Here is a 27,091-nt window from a genome sequence, read left to right as displayed (position 1 = left end):
AAAATCATGCTCTGGTAAGTCATTATTATGACAAGATTAAAAAAGATAAAATTATGACATACTAAGTAGAAATTATGACTTTAAAAAAATCTAAATTATGACTTAAATCAAAATTATGATATTAAAAAGACAAATTTATTATATACTAAATAGGATTTATGACTTAAAGTTTAAATTATAAGATAAAAAGTCGATTTTGATTTTATCTCTTAATTTTGCATTTTTATCTCACAATTATGACCTTTTTGTAATAATTTTGACTTACCAGAGCATGATTTTATTTGTATTTTTTTCTTATGTGGTGGAAATGGCCTTCCATACAAAAATGATGTGTCACATAAGGACTTCTGGGAATGTTCCTTTACGGTTTTTCACTGTAAATTATATGGTAATTCATTATTTTTTTACTTGCAAAAACCATACATCTGATAGAATTTTTCCATAAAACTACATACTATAATGCAATGTTAAACCATTTACAGTGTAAGGTGACTTTTCTGTAAGGTTTTTGGTAATGCTGCATTTCTAGTGTTTTTCTGTAAAAAAAAAAAAATAATAATAATGATAATGGGTTCAGCCCCTTCTTAAGTTTAAGTCTGTGGGATTTCTTTCAGCCATTTGGTGAAGTTTATAAGTACAATGACTGAGAAACTCAGAAATGTATTTCTCAACAAGCCACATGATTTGAGGTATCATTCATGTCCATACCATTAAACCCCAAGTGTGATCGCTCAATTAGTGTGAGAGAACATAACTAATGAAATGTCCAATTATTGATCAGTGAAGGGAAAAAAGCACAAAATGGAAGAAATTGTAACAGATTTTCCATCTTAAGGGAACTAAAAACCATGCATTCTATACATATTTAATTCAAAGTGTTGGAATACACTAATTTAAAATCTACTCAAGCGATACTCTTCATCACAAGAGAAATATGCATGCTTAAGAACAAGCATTTCAGAAACACAATTTACACTCTTTGTGAGTTTTTCTGCCTACCTATATTCTCCATTCTCCATAGTGAGGTGACATGCTTCCCCCTGCAGCTCAAAAGAGGCATCTTCAGTTCTAGAAATCACACCTTGATTCTCCCTCCCTGATGCTGCCTTTCACATAAAGACACACATTCATAAATCCTGGATCGATAAGTGTGTTAGGATGTAATTTAATTCATTCCACATCATAAGCGACTGTACAAACTGGCGCAATAAAGAAATTCTGTCGAAGCGCTATCTAATAAGAGACTGATGTCAGACTGTGTCCAGAGTAATGTCATCATCTAGCACAAATCCAGCTCCAATTACAATTTAATGAATCAGCCCACATTACAGAGAAATAAGACGCATTTATCATAAAGCGCACCGCAGAGATTGCAAGTCTAGAAAGTAGCATTAAAGATTCAAACAGGGATTGAGCTTAATTAATCTTGTTGTCTTGCACAGTTTTGTTTTATAACTGTAGTGGTTTCATCATTTTGTGGGTTTCCTGTTTCCTCGCTTCTCCCAAAAGACCAGATCCAAATAAGAGGGCATCAGCCAATTGCAGTTTGACGCTGAAAACAGAAGTATTATCTGGGGAAAGTTACACTTTCTTTATGGAACGCCATCTAAGAGAATGTTTGCAAGTAATGCAAGCATCGCCATTACTATTACACACACTTAGGCCCTGTTTACACCTGGTATTGAGGTGCATTTTGGTTGATAGGATCACAAGTAGACGAGGGAGACATATTCCCGTTTACACCTGGTGTTTTAATCCGTCTCTTTTGTCCACTTTGTCCTGATTTCTTCGAGGGGAGGGGCTATGGGCGGGGAAATGTATGGGTTTTTTCAGATCTTTAGATGTAATGGAAAATAAGCTTGCGCAATTTACATATGAACATGCCAGGAGATGACGGAAAAACATACGAGAGCATCCGCTTTCACTTCTGCTCTGATGGCTGCAAGATCATGCCAAACGCTGTGAGTGCGTGTTAGAAATCAGGAATGGTGAGAGAACATTGTGCTGGGTATGTTTTTCGTCTTCAAAAAAAGACTTGGGTCTCCAGCTGACAAAGTTTAAATCCCGTCTGGCTAGCGCTCTTCCTGTAATGTTTACGCATTAGGTCAGTAGGCGGAGAGTAGGCGGTCTTTTGTGGCTGTTCGAACACATTCGACCACGTGAGCATTTACACTACGAAAGCAATCCGGACGAATGCATTTTCGACTACCTCTGGTATTGGTTGAAAGTGGACAAGCTCAAAACGTTTTAGACCCGGTTTACACCGGTATTTAGCGTCGACCACTTGTGATCCGATCAACCAAAATGAATCTTAATACCAGGTGTAAACAGGGCCATAGGGTTGGGATTACCCAAAGTAGGCTACTAAAATATGTGCTAAGGACCAGGGTTATTATTGTTGCTAACACAAAAAAGCTTTTGACAGAAGATTAAAATAAATGTACTTTATTCAGTAACCAACAATAATCCAACAATTTGTACTAATAACAATAAATATTACTATAAAAACTTCAGAGTACAAGCGTGAAATCTCTCACTGAGATGTGATGTGTCCCTCAGCAAACCTCAGTAATTCTGTCTTTTACCTTTTCCTCAATATTTGTGAAGTACTTCATTTGGGCTAAAAGCCCTTTGGCGGTCAGCAGATCCCCTGAGAAAAAGAGGCTTGTGAGGCAAACACAAAAACAGCTATTTTCCACTCGCATGCAGTGCATTTCTGTCAAATTTGGGAGGTCATGAAGAGAAAGAGTGAAAAATACCTTTGTTTAGGGATGAATTCATCTGTTCAATCAAGCCTTTCAGTTTCTCTGGTGAAAAGAAGTAAAACACAGTATAAAAACAGCAGAAGTGCTCCCATCCTTTCACAAATAAGTCAGACAACCGCAATGTTTAAGCAGTGAAATCACAAACATAAAACCACAGAGCCTTGAACTTCCTGATGGAATGAATCTAGGGCAGCAAACGGTCACATAAACAAGCTGCGAGTGACACGAGTGGGCGCAGAGCAACATTTCAACAGTCATTTCCGGTTGGAGCTTTTCTTTCTGGCCTACTCACCTCGCACCGACTGCCCGATAGCATGGACCTCGTCTTGGCTCCGCGTCTCTGCGAGGCTCTCGTTAATCTCCATGACCTCCAGGAGAAACTGGGGGTCCGCGGTGGCGTCCGTACCCTCCTCCAGCAAAACCCCTCGCAGCTCCAGCTGGAGCAGAACATGCAGGTTACAGAGGGTAGAGCGCTACTCAAACAGCACTACGGCCTCTTGGCAGCAGTCATAACAGACCACAATATATGATTCAATAGTCATAGAAACTGCCAGATACATAGGTCGCATGTTTTTCCAGATAGCATGATAAACTGAATTCACTTTTCTGTGCATGGCAAAGTGTAAAAATGTAGAAAATGGCAACTGTTTATATATGAAGTGCTCACAAAATGTATTTGGGTTAGTTGGGACACTCACCCTCGTGTCGTTCCGAACCCCGTGAGACTTTCATTTACCTCAAAACACAAATTAATGTATTTTTAATGAAATCTGAGAGATTTCTATCCCTCCAATGAAACTCTATTCACCCAAAATTCTAATGGCATTCATAAAATTGAATCCATATTGCGGTTTAATCCAAGTCTTCTGAAGAGACATGATTGCTTTATGTAATGAACAGATTTAATTTAGGCTTTGATACACATTTAAACATTGATTAGCCATCATACATAGGCTGCATCTAAAATAGCATACTCTCTTGAGTAGGTGCTTATTCTGAATAAGTAATGACTTCACGACCGCTAAAATGTGCGTAGAATGAATATAATCTGGATGTACTACATCCGTCATGCTGTCATTATCATGTGACCTACCAGCATCAGTTACGTCACTTTACTGTGATTCACCGTACATTCACATATCCTCTCCCGTGGCCTCATGGGATAATAAAGTGTCCATCATATGCACTTTACGTATCGTTTACTTCAGAATCTCAATGGAAGAAGTAGGTCATCTGGGTACTTTTTGCCTGCTGTTTTATGAGTACAGTGAATTCGAACATAATACTTTTGTCACCTACTATATGGTAGGGAAGTGTGTGATTTCGGATACAGCTATAAAGCAAACAAATATGGTAAACAGAAGCTCAACCGTACTTGCTTGACACATGAGAACAAAACTTTGAAACGTGCTGCGTGATAGGACTGTAAAATCGATTAATCGCGATTAATCGCATCTAACAAAAAAGTCTGGTTTACATAATATATGTGTGTGTATATATATTATTATATTTATATATATTATATATTTGTGTGTGTATACTGTATACACACACACACATATTTATAAATATATAATGTATATATGTGTGTGTGTGTGTGTGTGTGTGTATGTATATATACACAGACACACACACAGAAATATATACACACACATTTTATGTAAACACAGACTTTTATGTTAGATGCGATTAATTGATTTCACAGCCCTACTGAGTGACACGTGAGAATGAACCTCATTGGTTCTCACACATCAAGCAAGCATGCTTGAGCTTCTGTTTACCATATTTGAGTGCTGTTCATCATTTAAAGTGATCATATCTTTTCAGAAGACTTGGATTAAATGGTTTGATTCAAATGGATTTCTTTTGTGATCTCTTTATGAACTTTTGAACCGTCAGAGTTTTGGGTGAATCGACTCTCGATGGAGGGGCAGAAATCTCTCAGATTTCTTTAAAAATATATTCATTTGTGTTCCGAAGATGAATAAAAGTCTTATGGGTGAACTATTCCAATTTTTTTTGAATGTTATTGTATTTGATTCTAATATATCAAATACAAGTAGGAAATGTAATTTGCTCTGCAGGAGCTTTTCTCTCTACCACACTTTTCCTTATAATTTTGTGCAAAAAAATGATATAGATTATACATAAATTATATAGATAATATATTATATATATAAATGATTCACAAATATTTAAGTGTCACAATATATTCATATTGAACAGTATATCCATTGTTTGATCAATTAAAAAAAAAAAATCTTTATGTGAAATACTTTATTTGAAAAGTATGCTTGGGTATTTCTTATAAAATGTGCATACTAGATTCAATTTAAGTGTAGCTTATGTGTCCAAATATTTTTTGCGCCAGTGTATACGACCTACGGATGCCATAAACACAAAGAATATTTACTAAACAAATAATTACCATGTAGACGGCCCGACTCAGAGGTTTCTGCAGCGTTCTGTAGGCTTTGTTCACCAGTGCTGATTGTTCTTCTGAATATTCCTGCTCTTTCTGTAAATAGGATCAGACCACAAAGTCATTCCAAATTAAATGTTGGAAATGTCGTATTTGTCGAAAATTGACGTATTCCATTCTTCTTACGAGCTACAAAAACAATTTCAACAGCCCCTAAAGGCACAAATCGCACAAAGCTCCAAAGTAATAAGCGACTCTTGTGATCAAGAATATAGTGATTTATGGAGTAACAAAGGAAGTGTGGTACAATAAAAAAATACTTATACTCATATAGTCATACTCAGCCCAAGTTTTCTAACTTTTCCAAGCGTTATATAATTATGTGCTGTCGTCACATTCATTTTAAGATATCATGACATGTTCTTTTGTTTGTGGTAAGGATTTCCTCTTGGGAATGAGGAGAATTGTCAAAAAGCGAAACCCCAGCAATGCTGATAATTGTGTGGGTTTTTTTCCCTGAAGGATCTCGCTGTGTGGGCAGATGCTGAGGGTCTGAGCTGTGATGGGATTCGTCAGGTGAAACACGAGGTGAGAAACGAAATGACTTGCAGATGAGAAACATTTTCAGCTGTCAAGAGTTGCCAAAGCCTGGAGAATCCACATCCGGCTTGCTGTTGCTGTCAGGAGACCCAGCTGGACACGCAAAGCATGAACCAATCACTAAAAAACTGTCTGCTGCCTTATATGAACAATACCTTATATCTGAGCAAAATAGACCTGGACATTGGTTACAGAGTGTGATAGTTAAGTTTCTAAAGAAAAGGGTTAGAGGGTGAATCTCACATGTTCATCATTGTGGTTATCATTAATTTCTGCTAATTTAAATAAAAAATAATTGAGAATCACCATTAACAACAACTCATTTATATATATCTGATATATGTAAATATGTATGTGTGTGTGTGTGTGTGTTTATCCTAATATGCTGATTTGATGCTCAAGAAACATTTCTTATTATTATCAATGTTGAAAACAGTTGCTGCTTAATATTTTTGTGGAAACTGATATGCTTTTTCAGGGTTCATAAGAAAGTTTTTTTCTAGTTGAAATGGAAATCTTTTGTAACATTTCATACATTTTTACTGTCATTTTTGATCAATTTAATTTTTGTCTTCCTAAATAAAAGTATTAATTTCTTTCAAGAAAGAAAGAAAGAAAAAACTTGAACGAGTGTGTGTGTGTGTGTGTGTGTGTGTGTGTTTGTGTGTGTATATATATTTATATATATATATATATATATATATATATATATATATATATATATATATATATATATATATATATATATATATATATATATATATATATATATACATACATACATACATATACACACACATATACATATGCACACATATAGATGAGCCAAAACATTATGTTTTCATTTAAGAAAACAATCCGTTCTCTTAAACAACGTGTTAGATGCAGGAATAAAGATCTGAGCGACTTTGACGGGCCAAATTGTTATGTGAAGGCGACTGGGTCAGAGTATCTCTGAAACAGCAAGGCTTGTGTGTTGCTCCTGGTCCGCAGTGGTGAGAATTTATCAACAGTGGTCGAAGAGGGACAAACCACAAACCGGTGACAGGGTGCTGGGTGGCCAGGGGTCATCGATGCACAAGTGCAACGAAGACTAGCCCGTTTGGTCTGAGCCAACAGAAGGTTTAATGTGGCAGAAGTCACATCATTTTAACGGGAAGATGCATCACAACATCAATGCATATAGAAATTTGACACAGGCCACCAACCTAAACATTGTTGCAGACCAGGTACACCCTTCATGACAATGGTGTTCCCTGATGGAAGTGGGCTCTTTCAGCAGGATAATGCACTCTGCCAAACTGCACACATTGTTCAGGAATGGTTTGAGGAAGAGTTCAAGGTGTTGCCCTAATTTCCCCAGATCTCAGTCCAATTGAGCATCTGTGGGGTGTGCTGGACCAACAAGCTCGATCCACGACTGCTTCACTTTAAAACCTACAGGACTTGAAGGATCTGCTGCTAACATCTTGGTGCCAGACACCACAGTCCACAGGACACCTTCAGAGGTCTTGTAGAGTCCAGAGGAACAGCATATTAGGCAGGAGATCATAATGTTTTGGCTCATCAGTGTATAAATACATAGCATAAATTAGTATAAATGAATAGTATGAATAAATATTTTTTTGTTTGAAAAATTCAATAGGAAAAAAGTACAAAAAATAAATACTGCTCTTAAAAGGTTAAATCTTTTCTATAGGTGGTTTTCCAAAGTTACTCAGCCACTCAGCATTTTCACTGGCATTGATAAAATGGGAAAAAACTGACATATAGATATTATCTCATAATTTGGCAGCAGGTTTATTGGGCTGCTGTCACTTTAAGACCTGACACACAGATCTATTATATTGTTACACATGCGTTTTATTTTTCAACTGTTTACATTCACTTAAAACATAACGGACTGTGTTTACTTGGTATACTTGCCAAGACCCGCATTTTGACATTTGACGAAAAAGAACTTTTAGTACTGAGACGGCTTTATGTGCTGCACTTTGGGAGTGAGCCTGTAACACCAACAATAATTATCCGGAGCAAATGAAACAAATGAGTGAGGGGAGGCAGGTTTGTGTGTAACTTGCTCTCGGAGAGATGAGAGAGAGAGAGAGAGAGAGAGAGAGAGAGAGAGAGAGAGAGAGAGAGAGAGAGAGAGAGAGAGAGAGGGAGGGAGAGAGAGAGAGAGAGAGAGAGAGAGAGAGAGAGAGAGAGAGAGAGAGAGAGAGAGAGAGAGAGAGAGAGAGAGAGAGAGAGACCAGTATCATGTATCTGTTCTGCGGAAAATGAGTATTGGAAGCGTTTCAGATATTTCAGTATTGATATCGAAAAATCTGTATTTTTGACAACACTATTGCACTTAGTTTATTATTTCAGATACCTTTATAAAAGACTACAATTGAAAATTGTATATATTATTTATATATATTCAACCTGCCAAAGTGTCTAGTAGGAGTGACTGTGTTACACGCCATGTCAGTGTCAAGCCCTGAATATAGTCCATTACCAATGATTTCTGGCCGAAGTTGTCAGGATGGAGAGATCTTTGCAGCTCCAAGTATCTTTTCTGAAGTTTGTGGGTGTCCAAAGAAAATGTTTGTTCACTGAGAAAAGACAAATATGATAAATGAAAGACATCTATGTCAGGATGTGAACTATAATGAAGTTGAAATACAATGACATTTGAAATCTAGTCTAAAGCTCTGAAACCAAAATCTGTATCTGTACAGTTCTGAATGAGTGTAATTAGTTATCAACTACTACATCATATACATATGTTATGGATTTTGAGGAATGAAAATAAAGAAAGGAAGCAACTTTTTTGAAGTTCAGAACCAAGACAGAGAATAAGCAACAATGACTCCATAAGTGATGCATTCATTACTAAGTTAACTCACATATTCAAAATGTCAAAATAATTAGTCTTGTCATCAGCAGGTTGGATCGCATTACAGGAGGAACAGAAAAATAATGCAGCTGAAGATCCGCAGTTCCAACAGAGTCTGTTGAGTGTAACAGTGCTGAATGATTTCAGATTCAAGTGTCCTTTAACTGCATTCCAGTGTTTAACGTCTTTACTGTAAGAGCTGGTCGCTCTTTCTGGAGCAAAACACGACTGTACGACAGTGTTAAGACGTTGTGCGTCTGATATACATTTGTGTGCGTGATTAAATCCGAAAGATGTTGACAGAAATCGGAGCCTGTATAGAGTTATCATGGTTAAACCACAGAGAGTAAACGGGCGAATACATAAGATTGCGCTACTTCCTGTCATGAACAGCAATAATTTGTCAAAATAAAAGTTTGTATTTTTAAAACGCTTCGTCGAATTTATGTGACTTTGTTGTATTATATTAATTTTTTTTGTAGTTATCTGTGAGAGATGACTGTAATTGCTAGGATGAGGCAGGATCTGAGATGAGTCATTTTATGACAAGATAAAAAAAAGCTTTAAAATAAAACTCAGTATTAACTCTGCGTTAACTCAAATATTAATTAACATTAAAATATAGTAAGTAAAAATTAAATATATATAACTTGCACTGACAATTTTTTTGAGAAGGTGTGGAAAACCCTTTGTTAACCCAAACTTATTTGTTTTACGATGACGCTATTGCGTTTATTTTCTTGTTATATTTTCATCTATATTTCTAAATGTTATCTATTCTGTAATAAATGTAATCTACTACCCTTGTATGTGTTGTGTACTTTATTTTAATCGAATGCTGGAATGTTTTATAAACCGCATTTCCCATGAGCCTTTACTCTCGTTTCTGATTGGCTGAATGATGTTATGGGAAGTTCATGGATGGAAGTGAGCGGCTTTTCCCGGCAGATTTGATGAGCAGCTCACGAGGCCTAGATAACCCACTTCTGCAACTTTGATCCTTTTAAAAAGAGGACTTGATTAAGGTATGCATTACGATTAGAGATTAAAAAAACAAAATTAGATGATCTGACGGACACGTGGATGCTCGATTAATTAATATTTCTTATGAAAATCTATTTCCTCTATCCCTCGTGCCTCCGTGCTTTACAGTGCAGCTCTTATTATTTGCACTGTATCCGCGTGCTGTCATAAAGTAATGCATTTGAACCAGCAAAAATAACCAAAGTGGCTTTATCCGCAGTAAATGCATAAGTATTGTTTATTTTCCTTGGCTCATCAATCTGTTTCCTTACCAAGTTTAATTTGATTGCATTAGAGTCGGTGGTGCATGAAATTAGTTCGACCTAAAGTCTTTCAGAAATTGAACTCTTAAAGGTCACATGATGTTAAAGCTGTTAATTTCCTTTACAGTACATTATTAATGCACATCTTTCAATAATGTGTCAATAATTTCACCTTGATAAAATCCCAGGTACTCTCCTGCATTAAAGGAGAAATGATTGTTATACTTTAAAGGCAATGTATTAGAGAGTTTATTTGCAGAGAAATTAATTGGAATTTAATTTGGAGCCAGTTTCTAAGTTATCGGTGAAATTGTTGCTTGTGAAATGTATGCACTTTCACATTTGGGTTTTGTGGAAGGGTCATTAGTTGCATACATGTGAAATTGAAAAGTGTGGTATGATGCATTGAACACCTTAAAATTACACTAGTAAATGGGATTAGTGTAAGTAAAAAGTGTTTGTTTGATATTCTTTGTATGATCTGTTACAGCTAGAATATTAAAGGTATAGCGGAGGATCTTTCGGATTTTAGATAAGACCCACCCTCTCCACTTTTTGAATAAGTTTGATTGATTCACCAGAATGATTGACACTTAGGAGGACCAATAGTATACACTATCCACCCGGAAGTAAAAAAATCCTCCGCTATACCTTTAAACAAAATATGCTACAACAAACTTCTCAAGCATTGAAGCACTGCAAAATGATTTGGATATGTTCAAAATCGCAAACTAGTATAGTAGTCGTTTTTTATTTATTTACTGTATACAGTTCACATATCTGTGTGAGAAACCTGGAAATATCAGGACGTTTAAGAAACAATTCTAGGCCTGAAAAAATCATGTCAATGTCTTAAAAATATTAAAATTGTCAGAAATTGTTTGTGCTCATGTCATTCTATTGAACATACATTTCAATTCACAAACAACTAGAAATCACATGCAACATGTTGATGACAAAAATGTAACATGCATATACAGTTTGAAACGCTTATCATGTACAATGATTATTGTACAGACTTACGTGAATTTTAAAGCCAAACAAGTTTTTGGCTTTAATCATACTCAAGTTTTAGACTTGTTGAAATTTTGTTCATTTTGCTGTCTGTTCTTCCAGAGTTAAAAACATAATGTCTGACGAACCTGGACCCAGTGGTCAATCACAATCCCAGAGTCAGTCCCAGTCCCAGTCCCAGTCCCAAACACAATCCCAACCTGGATCCAGCTCCTCATCTGGCCCAACGTCGTCAAGCCAGGGCTCTTCCTCAGGATCAGGAACTCTAAGTTCTGTGGATACATTACCTGTTCAAGAACTCCAATCTATCCCTGAAGACCAGGAAGAAGCCCAGCCTCAGGTGTGGGGCCGGATCATTCCCCTGGTGCATGGATTCAATGTGCTCAGTTAAGTGTATTGTCTTCCTCGCTTGAAGAAACTGAATAATGTGAGCGAGTAGTATTTTATTTAGTGTCACAAGTGTTTTTGAGAAGAACAGGAGTGGTATTAATAACTATGGAAGCTTGTTTCCGCCCCAAACACTAAAAAAGGTAATTGCGACTTTTTATCTCGCAATTCTGACCTTTTTTTCTCACATAAATATTTTAAATATGACATATTATTTAAAAATATTTAATGCAATCAACGTAGCATCCGTTTAGCTGCGCTACAGTTATATGATTACGCTATCATTCATTCAAATTAATGCAAACTTGTATTTCCCACGAAAACTGACCCGACCAATCAAATTAGAAAACATACAAGCTAACCGTTGTGATTCGGGCTAAGGTAAGGGGAACGTTTTAAACACTGATTGGTGATGTACCTGCTCAGTAATTGATTTTGGATCATTTTTTAACTAATACAAGTTACGGATTGCAGCTTTAAAACATTTAGTATTGTTTTATGTGCTTTTGGCCTTGTCAACCGAGATCGTATAGTGTACAAAGCAATTTGCCTATCCGGCTGCGAAACCTGGCCCCCCTATAGCCACCATATCAAAGCACCAGAAGGCTTCCATACCCATTGCCTTCAAAACCTGCTTGGCATTCACTGGTGGCATCATGTCACCCTTAACGAACTTGGCGCAAAGCCAACATCACCTCTTTGGATTACATCAGTGACAACTGCGCTGGGTCGGTCATGTTATCAGGTTGTCCTCTGACCCAATGCCACTGCAGCTGCTGTATGGTGAGCTCCTGCAGGGACAGCGTACTGTGACCGCCCTAAAAAACATTATGTAGATCATCTGAAATTTATACTGAAGGCCTGTGGCATCCCAGTAACATCCCTCGAAGTACTTCAACTTAAACTGTTTATTTACTAACTTGTATCAGTTAGTTGCCACGGCGACATTACTAATTTTCATTTAGGTTTTTCATCAGTTATTTAGATTTTATTTCAGCTTTATTTCAATTAAAGCCATAGTCTGTGCAGCTTTAAAGGAGAACTTGGTAACTTTTTTAACTTAATAAAACTGTCTAGAAATCATTTGGATGGTTAAACAACCTGTTCTGGTGATATTGGTGACTTTCCCCGCTCCCCCCAGCGTTCCCCCAACTTGGGGACTAGCGTCCCGGCAAAATAGAAATTGGAAGTCTCGTGAGAAGCGAGAACGAGCGCGAAACACGAATTGCTTTACGGCAATTCGACATAAACACACACGCATGTATGATGTATTACCAGATTACCCACCTCGGTAGACAAAGCTCCACACGATACAGTTGGCCTGCTCCGATCAAAACAAACGCACATGAGCAGCGGTAGAGAGGGGGAGGAGGCTGCCGCAAGTGAGTTTTTTACGACCGTGTTGTGACATATACGCCCCCCCACAGCTGTAGGGGGAGCTTGTGGAGAAAACATGCGACAACAAAAGGGAAAATCAGCGAAGAAGTGACTAGAGTTCGCTAGAGTTGCCGAGTTCTCCTTTAACAAAAAGGGGTTTTAACCATTTTAGTTAAAAATAACAATACTGAATATGGCTTCTTTTTGATATTTTCCAGATTGCACAGAAAACCAGTATATCTTTGGAAGGGATAAAATATGTGATTATACTTTCGTCAACTCCATTTTAAGAAAATCAACACATTACAACACATACAGCAAGAAACACTTTAAGATTTTTAAGGTAAGACCAACATTGAAAAGCTATTCATTAAACTTGTTTTTATCCAATATTCTTAAATGTTTCCAGTTTTTTTTTTTTTTTATAATTAGTGTTTAAAAAAACAGAAGACAACAGTGCTGGGTTGTAACTGATTACATGTAATCTGGATTACATAATCAGATTCCAAAGATTATACACTTGTAATTGGATTATATTATGTTTTAATATGCTCATAATCAGACAAGTAACATTTTTATTGATAACATGATTACTTAATATTCACAAAATGGCAGTAAATTATTCATGATTCATTGATTCTCCCTAAAACACGTTTTTATCTTTTAAATGTTCCTTTCTAAAACAGTATAGGCTATTGCTTGTGTATGTTCGTAAAGGGTATAATTACACAGAAAACTGAGGGCACTTTTTGTTTTATTTTGATTTATTTTTAATTTTACATTAGTGTTTTAATTATTAATAATAAATAATGATTACTTATATTACCTTTTCATAAACTTACTAAATCGTTTCACCAAAACCCTGATATAATGTCATATTTAATGCACTTCATGGAGTTAACAAATTTTCAACGTGATTTTTTGTATTTTTATATCAGTATGGTACAAGATTAGGTAACACTTTATTGTACAATGTCCTTGTTACATATGTTACATGTACTTACCATAGTAATAACAGTAAATGATGCATAATTACATGCAACTAACCCTCAACCAAACCCTAATCCTACCTTAACCCTATAGTAAGTACATGTAGTTGCTTAATATTACCCAGTACTTGCATATATAATTACACTGTAACAATGACACCTTAAAATAAAATGTAACCCAAGATTATCCCATTCAAATGTAATGAACAAGCTAGGTCTAAAGTAATCTAAAAGTAGTCCAATTATATTACCTAAAATGTGTAATAATAATAAACTCTATTTATATAGCACTTTTCAAAGTGCTTTACATAAAAATTGTATAGTCAAATATAAACAGTGACATCACATTCAATAAAAACATATGCATCAAATCAAATATAAGAGATAAAAAACAAATTAATGCAATAGATTATCTTATTAACTACAGGTTTTATTATGTAAATTGTATTCGGTAATGGACTATAATTTGTAAGTAATCTACCCAGCACTGCCAACCAACTGAGCCAAATATTACTTACTTTATCTCTGTAAACTCCCTGTTATGGGACAATTTCACTTGCTGAACAAATGAATCATGGCTGACTGTGAACAGTGCACTTTTCTGCTGTTTCAGGATGAGGATCTGGTGTACCTCGAGGACCTCAGCGGTAACGGCACGTGGGTGGACGATGAGAAAATAGGACAAGGGAAGCAACGAATTCTTATCAATAACTCAGTTATTGCCCTTGCAGAACAAAAACATCAAGGTTCGTCATTTTGGTGACATTTTTTGAGATATCTCTATGAGATAATTCTGATATTTTTTTGTACAAAATGAAAGCATATAGTGACTTTCAAGGTCTAAAACAAATTATAGATATGACTCTGAACTCTGATTGATTGTTTTTTTTTCTTTCCACAGTTTTTATGTTCATAGATAAGATGGGGGGCGATCAGCCAAACCTTCCTTTAGAGTTCAGCAGAAAATACCATATTGCACGAAAGATTGGAACGTAAGTGAACTTGATTTTCAGAAACCTTTGAAATATCATATACTGATTTTTCTGATGAAAATGAAGTTTTATTGCTGTACAGTTATATATCATAGCTTCATTATATTGCATTTAGGTTCTTAGCAGACATTGTGATTAATACCAGGATAGGAATAAACAGCAGCAGCATGATACTGTTTTATTCGATTATTGCATACATTTGTTCTGTTTTTGTGCAGTTTGTTGTACCTCTGCAAGCCTTAGAGTGCAGTTCTGATTTATTGCTCAGATCTGATTTGTTTTGTTTTGCTGTTCACATAATTTTTTTTAATGTGGCCAATACCAGGTTTAGAATATCAGTCTTAACGTGGTCGATTTGTGTTTTCTGACAGAGGCGTCTGTGGTGAAGTGAAGCTCGCCATTGAGAAGGAAACCTGTAAAAAAGTTGCGCTGAAAACTATAAACAAAAATGACTTTCCATCAATAGGGGTAAGAAACGGCTGTATTCACTCAACTGTGTTGGCATATGAACGTTATTTGTACAGCACTTTGGTGATGTGTATCCATGATTAAAAAGATGGTTTAATATTTTGGTCGTACACATGTTTCAGTTTGCCCATACCTGAGTGATAAAATGTTCTGTTTTTATTTCACAGACAGCCACACGGAATGCCGAACGGGAAATTGAAATTTTAAAGAAAATTGATCATGTAAGTCATGATGAATGAGTCTTTTAAATGTTCCAGAGCTATTGTACATATCTCATTATTCTTCTGCCCCCTGCAGCCGTGCCTGATCAAGACTGAAGATTTCTATCAGACAGAAGATTCCTACTACATTGTTCTGGAGTAGTAAGTCCTTGTTGTGTTTTATTATGGAAGAATTGGGAACATGAACTCGCTGGTAGAATTTACTTGAGGTCAAAGAATTTCTACTTGTATTTTATTCATAGATACTTTTAAAAGTAGTTTGACGTGAATTACTAGAGAGGGTAATACTTTTTCAAAGTACTGCATATTATTACCCGTTTATGGAAGCTTGTTTCCGCCACAGAAGAAAAAATGATAAAAAGTAATTGTGACTTTTTCTCTCACATCTCTCATTTTCCTTTTTTTTTTTTTTTTTTTTTTTGCAATATGGAGTTTGTATCTCACAATTTTGACACTTTCTCTTGCAATTCCAAGTTTATATCTCACAATTCAGACTTTTTTCTTGTAATTGTGAGTTTCTATCTCAAAATTATGACGTTTTCTCGAAAAATCTGAATTGCGAAACATAAACTTGCAATTCTTTTTACCTTTTTTATTTTTTTATTTAGAAAAACCTTAAGGCTAATCATTTTGCTCAATAATCGTTATTTGTTTTCTCTTTACATGAGTACATGATTTATTAAGAGATGGTCTATTCCTAAACATCACATATCTCTGTACTTTTTATAGTTGCAGTATAACCCTATATAAATTCATCACAATTTGTAATCAAGCATGACAGCAAAAAAAATCACTTCTTTTTGATGAATAATTTCATTATCTCTGTGCTGTGTATAGTATTGAAGGAGGAGAGTTGTTTGGCAGGATCAAGGCCAAGAAACAACTGGAGGAAGATATCGCCAAACTCTATTTTTATCAGATGCTCAGGGCTGTGGAGGTACGTCTTTATGGGAGATGCTTCAAACAGCATCAATCTCTAAAAGTGTTTTTTTTAAATGAACAAAGCATGAACCTGCACTACATATCCATAGATGGTTGAATGATTAAAATCAGTCAACTGACACATGTCCAACGTATAAAGATAACTTTGTAGTATCAAATGTTTAAATGGTAACTACACTACCGTTCAAAGGTTTTGGGTCTGTAAATTTTTTTTTTAAGGAAAATTAATGAATTGAGAAATAAAATTTTCCTTGATCTTTGACACATGTAAGCGATCATTGTACTATAAAAACATCCTGTAAGTTTCAGAACTCAAAAGGGATTTTTTTTTTTTTCACATTATGACTATAGATACAGGATCACTGGACTAAAAATAACATTACCTTCCAAAGGATCCGAATGCTATGTCTCAGTAGAGCATTATTTCACTGTGGATTCAGTTTAGTTTTTTTATCTCAAAAATCATTATTGTTTAAAAGGCTATGTGGCTTTTAAAAATGTTTTCCATCTCATTACGTAAAATGTATGCGTTTAGCAGACACTTTTATCCAAACCAACTTACAGTAGAAAAACACAAGCAATTAGTCACAGAGCCAACAATATTCATAGTGTACAATGCCAGGTTTATTAGAAAGCTACACTAGTAAACAAGCTGGAGCAGAGGTGAAATGGAAAGAAGAATTTATAAAAAATAACAAATGTTCCATTTCATTCTCCCAGTATCTCCACAATAACGGGATCATTCATCGAGATCTCAAACCTGAAAATGTGCTGCTGGCCTCACATGACGACATCTGTTTGATTAAGGTGTGTTTACCAGTTCCTGACATGGCTTCTCCTTTAACTGTGGCACTCCCAATGGTTAGAGATCCAGCCAAGCCTTTGTCTTTCTAGTTAAAACAAGATGCCCAGAAATACTCCTGAACCAGAGATAACCAGCTTTCTCAACACATGCAAATTCTCAATGCTTTGCAGATTACGGATTTTAATCAGTCCAAGATTTTGGAGGAATCCTCCCTGATGAAGACGCTCTGTGGGACGCCCACATATCTCGCCCCGGAGGTGTTCACACATGCTGCGACTGTAGGATATACAAAAGCTGTAGATTATTGGAGCCTGGGTGTCCTACTGTTCATCTGGTTAGTGGAGATTAAATATGAATCAGTTGGATCCAGTATTAGTTTAAAAGTTCTTAAAGGAGTAGTTTATGGAAAGCATTTTCTGCCAAATTTAAATAAATAAATTAAATGATTAAAATGAAAATTAAAACCAGATTAACAATTTCATTACAGAAAACAGTACGCAAAAAATGTGACAAAATTGAGAATGAAATTAAATGATTTCATTTTCACAGCATTATCCCTGTCAAATTGAAAAATAAAATGCAATTGGTGATTTCACATTTCATTTCCACTACAGTCTCGCGGCAAGACTGCCAATATTAAAATGAAAAGCCAAACGTGAAAAAGAAACTACAAATACAGTTTTTACAATGCTCTTTGGTAACGCTCACGCAATAATAGTGACACAATTCAAATACAAATGTAAATTTTCGTTTTCATTTTAATTCCCCTTTTATTTCACAGTTTTCATTTTCGTTTTCATTTTCAAAGACAACCTGCATGCAAATAATATGTTAATGAGTGGGTGTGGCTTATTCTAGTAACGGCGCTGAGACACCCTTCTACAGCATAGAGGCTTCGGTGTAGGTCCGACGCAGAAGTATGAAACAAGTCATCGTCCCGTGTGCATGAGTTGAATGTGTGAAACGAAATTATTTAAATGTGATTATATTGTAATCGAGACGACGAGATATGGCGAAATCTGTTAGTGAGCTTTTGCGGGAAGCTGCCGCAGCATTAGAACATGGAAACAACCAGCCTGACCATGTTAGTTATGATGTTAGACTCAGACTAGACCATAATCGACGATGAGGTTCCTTCATGTATTAGGCTGTTTTAGAAATTCAACTATTTGGGTGTACAGAAGTCTTAGTAACACAATTTCTACAACAATTATAGCCAGACATTAATACCCAATGGCTTTAACCGAGAACCTCGGCCAATGTTTCATATTCGCGTCGCGCCTAACAACGCCCTTCAGCCGTAACTTATTCAGATACAGTATCAGGACAGCCTGTATCTGTCCGCTGTTTAACTGTTACGTGTCTTTTGGTTATTTTAAGTTTGTGTACAAAAAGAATCACAATGCTGGTTTTCATTTCCAGTAACAACTTCTGGATGAGATCGAGAAAGCGAGTGTACAGTAGGCTAGATATAGCATTTTCCTTCAGGTCAGTCCTGTATTCATAATAAAAAATTTGTTTGAATGTCCTGTGTGATATCTTGTACTTTTAACAGTTAATAGGGGTTGTCCGTGCCTGTAGTCATGTCAGTTGTGTGCGTCTTTCTTCTCCGTGATCACAAGTTTGAGTCATTTCAAAAGTCTTCTCTGACTGACTCACTCATTAAGACAGTCTTTGTCTCCATCTAATGGAGAACTAATGTAACTTCTTCTGTTGCTTTATGGTCAGGGACTATTTTTTTTTCTCCAGCGGATGGAATTGGCTTTTAGTGATTCATTTTACTTCATGAAAGTTGCATAGATGCATATGTTTCTGGATTAATATTTGTATTGCGTGGTAACCGTTTTATAAAAACAATAAGGTACTCTAGGCTAGTGCTGTATCATCTGAATAAGTCACGGCTGAAGGGCGTTGTTAGGCGCGACGCGTATGAAACATTGGCCGAGGTTCTCGGTTAAAGCCATTGGGTATTAATGTCTGGCTATAATTGTTGTAGAAATTGTGTTACTAAGACTTCTGTACACCCAAATAGTTGAATTTCTAAAACAGCCTAATACATGAATGAACCTCATCGTCGATTATGGTCTAGTCTGAGTCTAACATCATAACTAACATGGTCAGGCTGGTTGTTTCCATGTTCTAATGCTGCGGCAGCTTCCCGCAAAAGCTCACTAACAGATTTCGCCATATCTCGTCGTCTCGATTACAATATAATCACATTTAAATAATTTTGTTTCACACATTCAACTCATGCACACAGGACGATGACTTAGCTTTACAGAAGGCCTGTCTCAGCGCCGTTACTCGAATAAGCCACACCCACTCATTAACATATAATTTGCATGCAGGTTGTCTTTGAAAATGAAAATCAAAACTGAAATAAAAGAGGAATTAAAATGAAAACGAAAATTTACATTTGTATTTGAATTGTGTCACTATTATTGCGTGAGCGTTACCAAAGAGCATTGTAAAAACTGTATTTGTAGTTTCTTTTTCACGTTTGGCTTTTCATTTTAATATTGGCAGTCTTGCCGCGAGACTGTAGTGGAAATGAAATGTGGAATCACCAATTGCATTTTATTTTTCAATTTGACAGGGATAATGTTGTGAAAATGAAATCATTTAATTTCATTCTCAATTTTGTCACATTTTTTGCGTACTGTTTTCTGTAATGAAATTGTTAATCTGGTTTTAATTTTCATTTTAATCATTTAATTTATTTATTTAAATTTGGCAGAAAATGCCTTCCATAGTAGTTCACCTAAAAATGAAATAAAATTGTCATTTACTTGTCTTTTTAAAACGGTTTGACTTGACTAAAAACGTTAAATATAAATATGTGGATGATATACTGTCCATTCTTTTGAGATAAAAATAATGAAAGTGAATGAGGACTGGGGCTGTCAAGTTTCAAAAAAGTTGAAAAAGTTAAAGTATCATAAATATAGCCAATATGACTGGTATTCTAAGACTTGTGTATGAGGAACCGACTCGCAATAAAATTGACGTTGATAACATTGATAAGCTCCGGACATTTTTACTCTATATGGATCAATCTAACAGCCTATCACGCGCTAGATATAAACAGCCAGTCAGTGCATGACACTAATAAGTGATTTCTGTGTGAAGGAACGTCACGGTTTCGTTTGAAACACAAACTCACACATGTGATGCTCACTGTGTTTTCAGCGTCTGCTGTCTCAACATATGAACACATGAACTTCATCTCCACAGCTGCTTTGAGAGTCACTTCACAAGCTTTTCAACATTTCATTTGAGAAAAACTACCATCAAATACACACTGAAACTAAAACTGAAAGATCTTTACCACAAACCGTCAAAATAAAAGTTCGGTTTTACTTCGAGAAATGATGAGAGAAATATATCAATACTACTGTATATTCAATTCAATTCACATTTATTTGTATAGCGGCGCTTTTCACAATACACATCGTTTCAAAGCAGCTTTACAGAAAATGCATGAGTCCACATTATAATTTAGAGTGATCTGTTATCAGAGGTAACGGTCTAAGTTATGTATATACTAAAATGTACTTCTCAAAGTATTAATAATATTATTATTTGCAAGGAATATCGTACAACCAAGATTTTTTTTTATCCATGTTTTAAATTTATACAGTTCCGTTCTGCATCTTATTTGACAAAAAATGAATAAAAATGCAAAGTTTTATTGTTTATTAATTGCTATATTTTCATTTGATTAAATTTTAAAAGCTTAATTAAATTGTTAGTGTTTATATAAATTTGTATTAAATCATAAAATGCAGAATCCCAAAAAAATAAAATGGAGAAAACAGAATTTGGGGGAAAATAAAATGGATTTCATTGGGTCCTAAATTTAAAGGTAGCTACTCTGTGGAGTTTAATTTTGAACTAACAAATTTACATATTTACATTCATTCAAGGTCTAAAAAATATGTGGAAAGAATTTCCTTCTCCATTAATGGTAAATGAATATCGTGATGAATATCAATATCGTATGATATGGAAAAAAATATTTTGATTAATATTTTTGGCCATATCTATCAGCCCTAATCTCCAGTGAAATAATAATTCCTGTAACTGGATCAATGAGTCAGTAGATCGATTTAGAGAACCAGATCAGTCTGATTTGTGGACAAATCATTCAGACCAGCTGTTGTAATGGAATCAAATTATTAATTGAAAAAATAGTGATTCTTTCTTGAATGTGTAAATATTTTCCAGTGAGTAAAATGGCTCAACAAAACTTGTATCGCTTGTAATATGCTACACTAGTAGTATGGACTATTTTTGATATTGATATAATTAAAATCAGCCGCTTTTGTTATACTCAGAATTCACCTATTTTGTCATATGGAAGAAAGTAAATGATGAAATTATTGTTTTAAATCCTTTTATTTAAATGATGGTAACTTGCATGCAAATAGAAATCTACAGAATTCTCTATAAAAACTTTTACAATATTCATATATGATTGGGAAAGTCAATTCATTGGTCAATGCATTTAGAAACCCTGAAAGATGATATGTATCTAAACTTGTATGAATATGATATTTATTTCTAAAGCTGTGCGTATCTCTATTGTCATAGTTTGGGTGGTTATCCTCCCTTTAACACCGAGTGCTCCACCATGTCTGTGCGTGAGCAGATCATTAACGGCCTTTATCGCTTCATCCCATCTCAGTGGAAGAAGGTTTCAAACGAAGGTAATGTTTTTGTTCTCTACTAATAACTGGATAGTTATAGTTAAATAGTGTCTATATTATATCAGTTTATATTGTCAGAAATATTTGAACTTAACAGCATACAGTATAAGTTAAATGTAAATTTTCAGCCAAAGATTTGATCAAGAAGCTGCTGGTTGTGGATCCTCAAAAGCGTCTGAGTGTTGAAGAAGCACTGCAACATCCGTGGTTGAACGTATGTACTGAAAAACCCACCAAATACTGTAAAACAAAAAGATTTTTCGAGGTTGTAAATAAAACAAACTATGTTTTACAAGAAAATACTATTTCAGCCTCTCTACTTCAAAATGTTGTTTAGCTCCATGTGTTACTTGCAGTTTCTTTGTAATTATTTGTGAAATTTCCTAGCTATTTCTGAGTGAAAATCATTATTTAACTAGTATTGAAAGTTGTCAACCTTTAAATATTTAAAATGTGGTTGATTTAAATACACTAAAGTGTTTCGCAATAAAAAAAGATCATTCTAATGTCTGTGTAACAGGATGACGAGATGAGAAACACTGCAAACCAACTGATGAACCCTGAAAACCAACTGATGAACCCTGAAAACCGTCCAGTGAACCCTGAAAACCGTCCAGTGAACCCTGAAAACCAGCCGAGGAACCCTGAAAACCGACAGACGCGCCGTGAAACATCCAAGGTACAACGCCAAAATCATTTATTCAAAATCATTCATTTTCATGTTTATATGGCTGTGTGTTGTTTTTAAAGGGGTGGTATAATGCCCTTTTCACAAGATGTAAAATAAGTCTCTGATGTCCCCAGAGTGTGTATGTGAAGTTTTAGCTCAAAATACCTCACAGATATTTGTATATAGCATGTTAAAATTGTCACTTTTTGAAGGTGAGCAAAAACACACCGTTTTTGTGTCTGTCCCTTTAAATGCAAATGAGCTGCTGCTCCCAGCACAGAGGGCCGAGCTTCAAGAGCTTGTGTCCTGAAAAACTTTTTGCCTTTTATGTTCAAACCGGAGTCAAAGATGGAGAGACTCAAGAAGTGACAACATGTAGACAACATTTCTGAATGGTTAGTTGATGAATTTATGTAGCTTATGTGTAGTTATGTGTAGTAGTTATATTCTAGTCAACTCTGGTTTGAACATACAAGGCTAAAAGTTTTTGAAATTTTCAGTGCATGTCTGTAGGCGTGTTTCCAATAAAGATTTGCGCAAAACTTTTGCGAATGTTGTTTTTAATTTTTTTTTTAATATCGATAAAAAACTATTGCGAAATGACGCCGTTTCCATTGACCGATGTTATGTGACTAAAACGTCATTTTTTCCTCTCGCGATCAGTCATTCCAAAAATCATGGCAACGGACGTTGGTAAGTTTATATATATCTCAGCCACGTACCACACTAGACATTATTATTAATAATGGAGGGAAACGTAGGCGTGTTATCCAAGCATTAATGGCAAAGAAAGACCCTACTGTGAGCGGCACATATGAGGTGTTTCTGGGTTTTTCTCACTCATATCTGCTCCGAGGTCTTGATTGTGGCATTTCTTTGAGGTTTAGAATCCAGTATTTATCATTCTTTTGTCTTTTATTAATTTAATAAAGAACTCTATCTCGTATTGTGTCCAAACACACCGCACCTTCTAAGTCAGGTGACTGTAAATGCGCAAAAACTGTTTCCATTGCAGTTTTGCGAAATATTCCTTTTTTGAATTGCCTGAAAAACCACCTCATGCGAGCGGGAAAACTTTTTTTCGATAAATGGGAGTTTTCGCGAAATTGAAGTGTTTCCATTGGGCGTATTTTCAATTCGCAATTTCAATTTGCGCAATTTGAAGGGTAATGGAAACACGGCTTGTGTGAGTGCAAGCTGTTGAAGCTCAGCCCTCTGTGCCGGGAGCAGCAGCTCATTTGCATTTAAAGGGACAGACACAAAACGGTGCGTTTTTGCTTACCGTCAAAAATTTACAATTTTAACATGCTATATAAAAATATATGTGGGGTATTTTGTGCTAAAACTTCACATACACACTCTGGGGACATCAGAGAATTATTTTACATCTTGTGAAAAGGGCATTTTACAGAAGAAAATATGAAAATATAAAAAATATTATAAAATATATAAAGAAAATATCTCCCTTTGCTTTAAACTTTGTGCGACTTGACTTTGCAGATGTTGTTTATGCTCAAACAGCAACATTACACACTAACTAAAGTCAAAAAAGTGAAATCATAATCAACCAGCCCTTTAATAAGACAAACCATGCGCAAGTCAGTCAACACTAGGGGTGTAACGGTACATGTATCTATTCGTCCCGAACCATCACTTTACGGTGCATACAGTCAGTCACAGGTGATCCACACTCCAATCCAAAAGGGTGCATGCACGGTAATGCAACGCTGTTTGCTAACCGCCACAACAGGAAAAAGACCCAGAGTTTCAGATGGCACGCAAGAGCTTGCTAGTAGCCTATACGCTGAGTTTCGATTCATTTTTGTGATGCGCTCCACTAACTTCACAGAAAGGAAACCGGGACGGCAGAAAGCGGCATCCTGTTTGCTTTCTTTATTTTACAAAAGCACAATGTTGTGTACAAGTACAAGAGTGTACTCACCCTTGACCCTTTACAGTTTCGAATGTCTTACTCTTATCTGTATGACCATAAATTACTTTTAATTTTAAGTTGTTTTCGCTGTTAAAATGATACAAAATCATTTGCATGAGATACTTTTCAGTTTTGTAGCTGATTGTGACCAAATACCTTTTTGTTTTTATCAGCCCTACAAAAAAATATGACCTGTGCAAGAGGGCATTCTGTTTACTGCTTAGTGCTTAATACACTAAAGGAGACAACAATACACTGGGTGGAACAAACTATAATTTGCACTACCGTCTGTTCAAAATAAATGAAAAGAAACCTAGCATTGGGGATTTGTTGCTTTTCCCTGTTGTACCGAAAAGAACCATAGAACCATGACCCCAAAACTGAGGTACGTACCGAACTGTGACTTCTGTGTACCGTTGCACCCTTAGTCAACACCATTGCTGAGTATTTACTCTTTAAAACGACAGGGTACCAAAGACCATGTAACCATAAAGTACCGTCACCATGTAACCAATCCTGTCACCGTGTGGGGCGGAGCTTTTCCAATCATTATTTCTAAGGAGGCTAATTTTTAGTCTGATTCTGAGATGGCAAACAGGAACATGGTTTGTGTAACATTAGCAACACATTATTAGTTGTTTTGATAACGTAGTCAAGCAAAAGGCTAATCATATCAATTACCGGTTTGTGTCGACTTTCATTCAGATTCTGAAATGGATTACATATAGCCTAGAAAGCAAAGACAGCTCCCTTTTATAATCACTAGAAAACTGTCACTTATCTCAGTTTGCGATGTCAAAAAGTTCTGTTTTAATCAATAAGTTGTCTACACTGCACAATGGATCTTTTATTTACATCGTGTCTACACTTCATTAATGAGATGATTCGCGAGCATACAGAACTCAGCGCTGAACAAAAACTCAAGACGTTTTGACTGATGAATGGATTCTGACTAAGTTGAACACATCTGATTGGTCAACAAATACGACTGTTTTTGCTACATTGCTCACTACAGCAAAAACACGTTGTATATAGAAACATTTGACATTTTCCAGAGCACAAACACAAATACACACTGGATTTTTTACCTAATCTGTTTTGCGAAATATTATTACAGTATCAACTCAGGATGCTCTTTCTTTTGTTTGAGGGTGCTTCGCATCCTCTAGCGCCCCCATAGAACGAGCCTGCCTGTATAATTCACTCTTCCTCTTCTTCTGAATCAGTTTCTTGTTCAAACATTTGTCTAAATTAAACCAATATTCCACTTGCCATTGTGCAGAGTTTACTACAGGAAAGTTGACAGAGTGGATCAGGTAATCCAAGCTGCTGTGATTGAGTGAAGGCGGGGACTAATTTGCATATTAATGTTATTGTTATAATCAGAATGTTATTGTGATTATCAAAGATGAGTTTTAAGGGATAGAATGATTGACTGCAGGGGGACTTTATGATGCAAGTTAAAATTTTAGGGAAACTTGTATTGTTTTATTCTTACGGAGCTGAATTTCAAATCAGAACATATTGTAATGCTACATTTGTTATTAGAAACTGAATGTGATTTTTAATTCGACATTTTCATCACAGAAACGCAAGGCAAAAGAGGGAGAGGGTGAACCGTCCTCCAAGAGGAAACCTGGACCTTGACGTTCACACACTTTTATTTCCTGGTGGCCTTTTAAAAGTTTTTTCCTGTGACCAATTATTCCTAATCGTCCAACACTGTTCTGCTCTTGTAAATAAGTATTTGTACCATTTCCTGTCAACAATAAAATGTTTTACATTTTCTGCTTCTGTTTTTGATTTCTGATTTCATCTGCATATTTAATGACATGACGGTTATCCTGAAAACTTTGACATTCATTTGTATAAAGTATGAAGAGAATCGATGTCAGTGCACAACCCTTTGGAGATCCTTTTATGACTGACATTGTTTTAATGTGTGTGTTAATCTGGCTATGTGTTATGTTTTATGTCTGAAATGAGCTTGTTGTGTGCTATTCCACGCTCTACTGCAATTGCCCCTTGTGGTATAACTACCGCAGGCAAATCTAGGGCCTTGGCCATCATCCACGTCTTCCTGACCTTCATTGGTGACAGCCAGGTACTGGATTTGCCCTAAACAGTGACATTGTTTGTCACTGTTGTGAAATTAGTAAGTAAGCTAGCCTGGCGTTGGTGTAAAATAACGTCATCATGCAAGGTTGGAAATGGCACCAAAATGAATACAAATTCCCCCAGAATTCAAGATGTTATTTGACCCTGCCTGTATGAGTTCTTGTTTTTTTGTTTATAAAATAATATAGTTAAGCAATATTACACGAGAAAGTGCTGTTTTCTCGAATATTAGCACAATTGTAAATTACTTTTATACAATGGGTTACTATTTGGCTATTTTAGACACAATATTGTAAATATTGACTGTTTTTTGCTCTATTTTGCCAACGAAATATATGCAGAACAGTTGAGTCGACCAGCAAAACACAGCAGTGTTTCGTTCGTGAATGAATCAGCTGGTTTGGACAAATCGGTTGAATGAATCCTATAGTCTTTAGCCCTATAGCTTAGACTTCTCCAAACATTTCAACAACATGTGAACTAACTAATTTTATTATTTAATTTTATTTATT

General features: G+C 35.7%; 2 protein-coding genes across 5 annotated transcripts in view; one reads left to right on the top strand and one right to left on the bottom strand.

The window, feature by feature from the left end:
• Window positions 1-2,431: 2,431 nt before the first annotated feature.
• The window catches only part of hscb (HscB mitochondrial iron-sulfur cluster cochaperone), a 29,010-nt gene continuing 4,350 nt past the window's right edge, over window positions 2,432-27,091 (bottom strand). Inside the window, exons 1-6 of one of the 3 annotated variants that reach the window (XM_081366347.1) lie at window positions 8,679-9,199; window positions 8,288-8,384; window positions 5,194-5,283; window positions 3,058-3,202; window positions 2,760-2,807; window positions 2,432-2,650 (exon numbers count right to left, since the gene is read on the bottom strand). In XM_081366347.1, the coding sequence (XP_081222473.1) occupies window positions 2,556-2,650; window positions 2,760-2,807; window positions 3,058-3,202; window positions 5,194-5,283; window positions 8,288-8,384; window positions 8,679-9,055 (852 nt within the window). In that variant the 5' untranslated portion in view covers window positions 9,056-9,199 and the 3' untranslated portion in view covers window positions 2,432-2,555. Of the gene's footprint in view, window positions 2,651-2,759; window positions 2,808-3,057; window positions 3,203-5,193; window positions 5,284-8,287; window positions 8,385-8,678; window positions 9,200-27,091 lie in introns of those variants that run through there. The other 2 variants (XM_081366349.1, XM_081366348.1) reach the window with 2 other exon arrangements.
• On the top strand, window positions 9,545-26,257 carry chek2 (checkpoint kinase 2). 2 transcript variants are annotated; one of them, XM_081366346.1, is made up of 15 exons: window positions 9,545-9,693; window positions 11,071-11,354; window positions 12,951-13,075; window positions 14,335-14,467; window positions 14,623-14,713; window positions 15,085-15,181; window positions 15,349-15,402; window positions 15,479-15,543; window positions 16,240-16,339; window positions 17,065-17,151; window positions 17,320-17,483; window positions 21,743-21,858; window positions 21,987-22,072; window positions 22,379-22,537; window positions 26,049-26,257. In XM_081366346.1, the coding sequence occupies exons 2-15, from the start codon at window positions 11,084-11,086 to the stop codon at window positions 26,106-26,108; spliced, it is 1,608 nt and encodes a 535-aa protein (XP_081222472.1). In that variant the 5' UTR covers window positions 9,545-9,693; window positions 11,071-11,083; the 3' UTR covers window positions 26,109-26,257. The 2 variants fall into 2 exon arrangements, with proteins under 2 accessions (XP_081222472.1, XP_081222471.1); XM_081366345.1 differs by lacking the exons at window positions 9,545-9,693; window positions 26,049-26,257 and having other exon boundaries at window positions 10,942-11,354; window positions 22,379-22,726.

This window comes from Scardinius erythrophthalmus (genome assembly GCF_964197995.2).
Source record: "Scardinius erythrophthalmus genome assembly, chromosome: 5".
Taxonomy (NCBI): domain Eukaryota; kingdom Metazoa; phylum Chordata; class Actinopteri; order Cypriniformes; family Leuciscidae; genus Scardinius; species Scardinius erythrophthalmus.
Note: the sequence above shows the minus strand (reverse complement) of the source record. Positions and strands in the feature narration are given on the sequence as shown.

Bases quoted from the DNA above. Each gene is read 5' to 3' on its own strand.
- chek2 (XM_081366345.1), top strand. From the start codon at position 11,084: ATGTCTGACGAACCTGGACCCAGTGGTCAATCACAATCCCAGAGTCAG. The intron at 15,403-15,478 runs GTAAGTCATGAT...TGCCCCCTGCAG, and splicing joins TTTTAAAGAAAATTGATCAT to CCGTGCCTGATCAAGACTGA. The intron at 17,484-21,742 runs GTTAGTGGAGAT...CTATTGTCATAG, and splicing joins GGTGTCCTACTGTTCATCTG to TTTGGGTGGTTATCCTCCCT.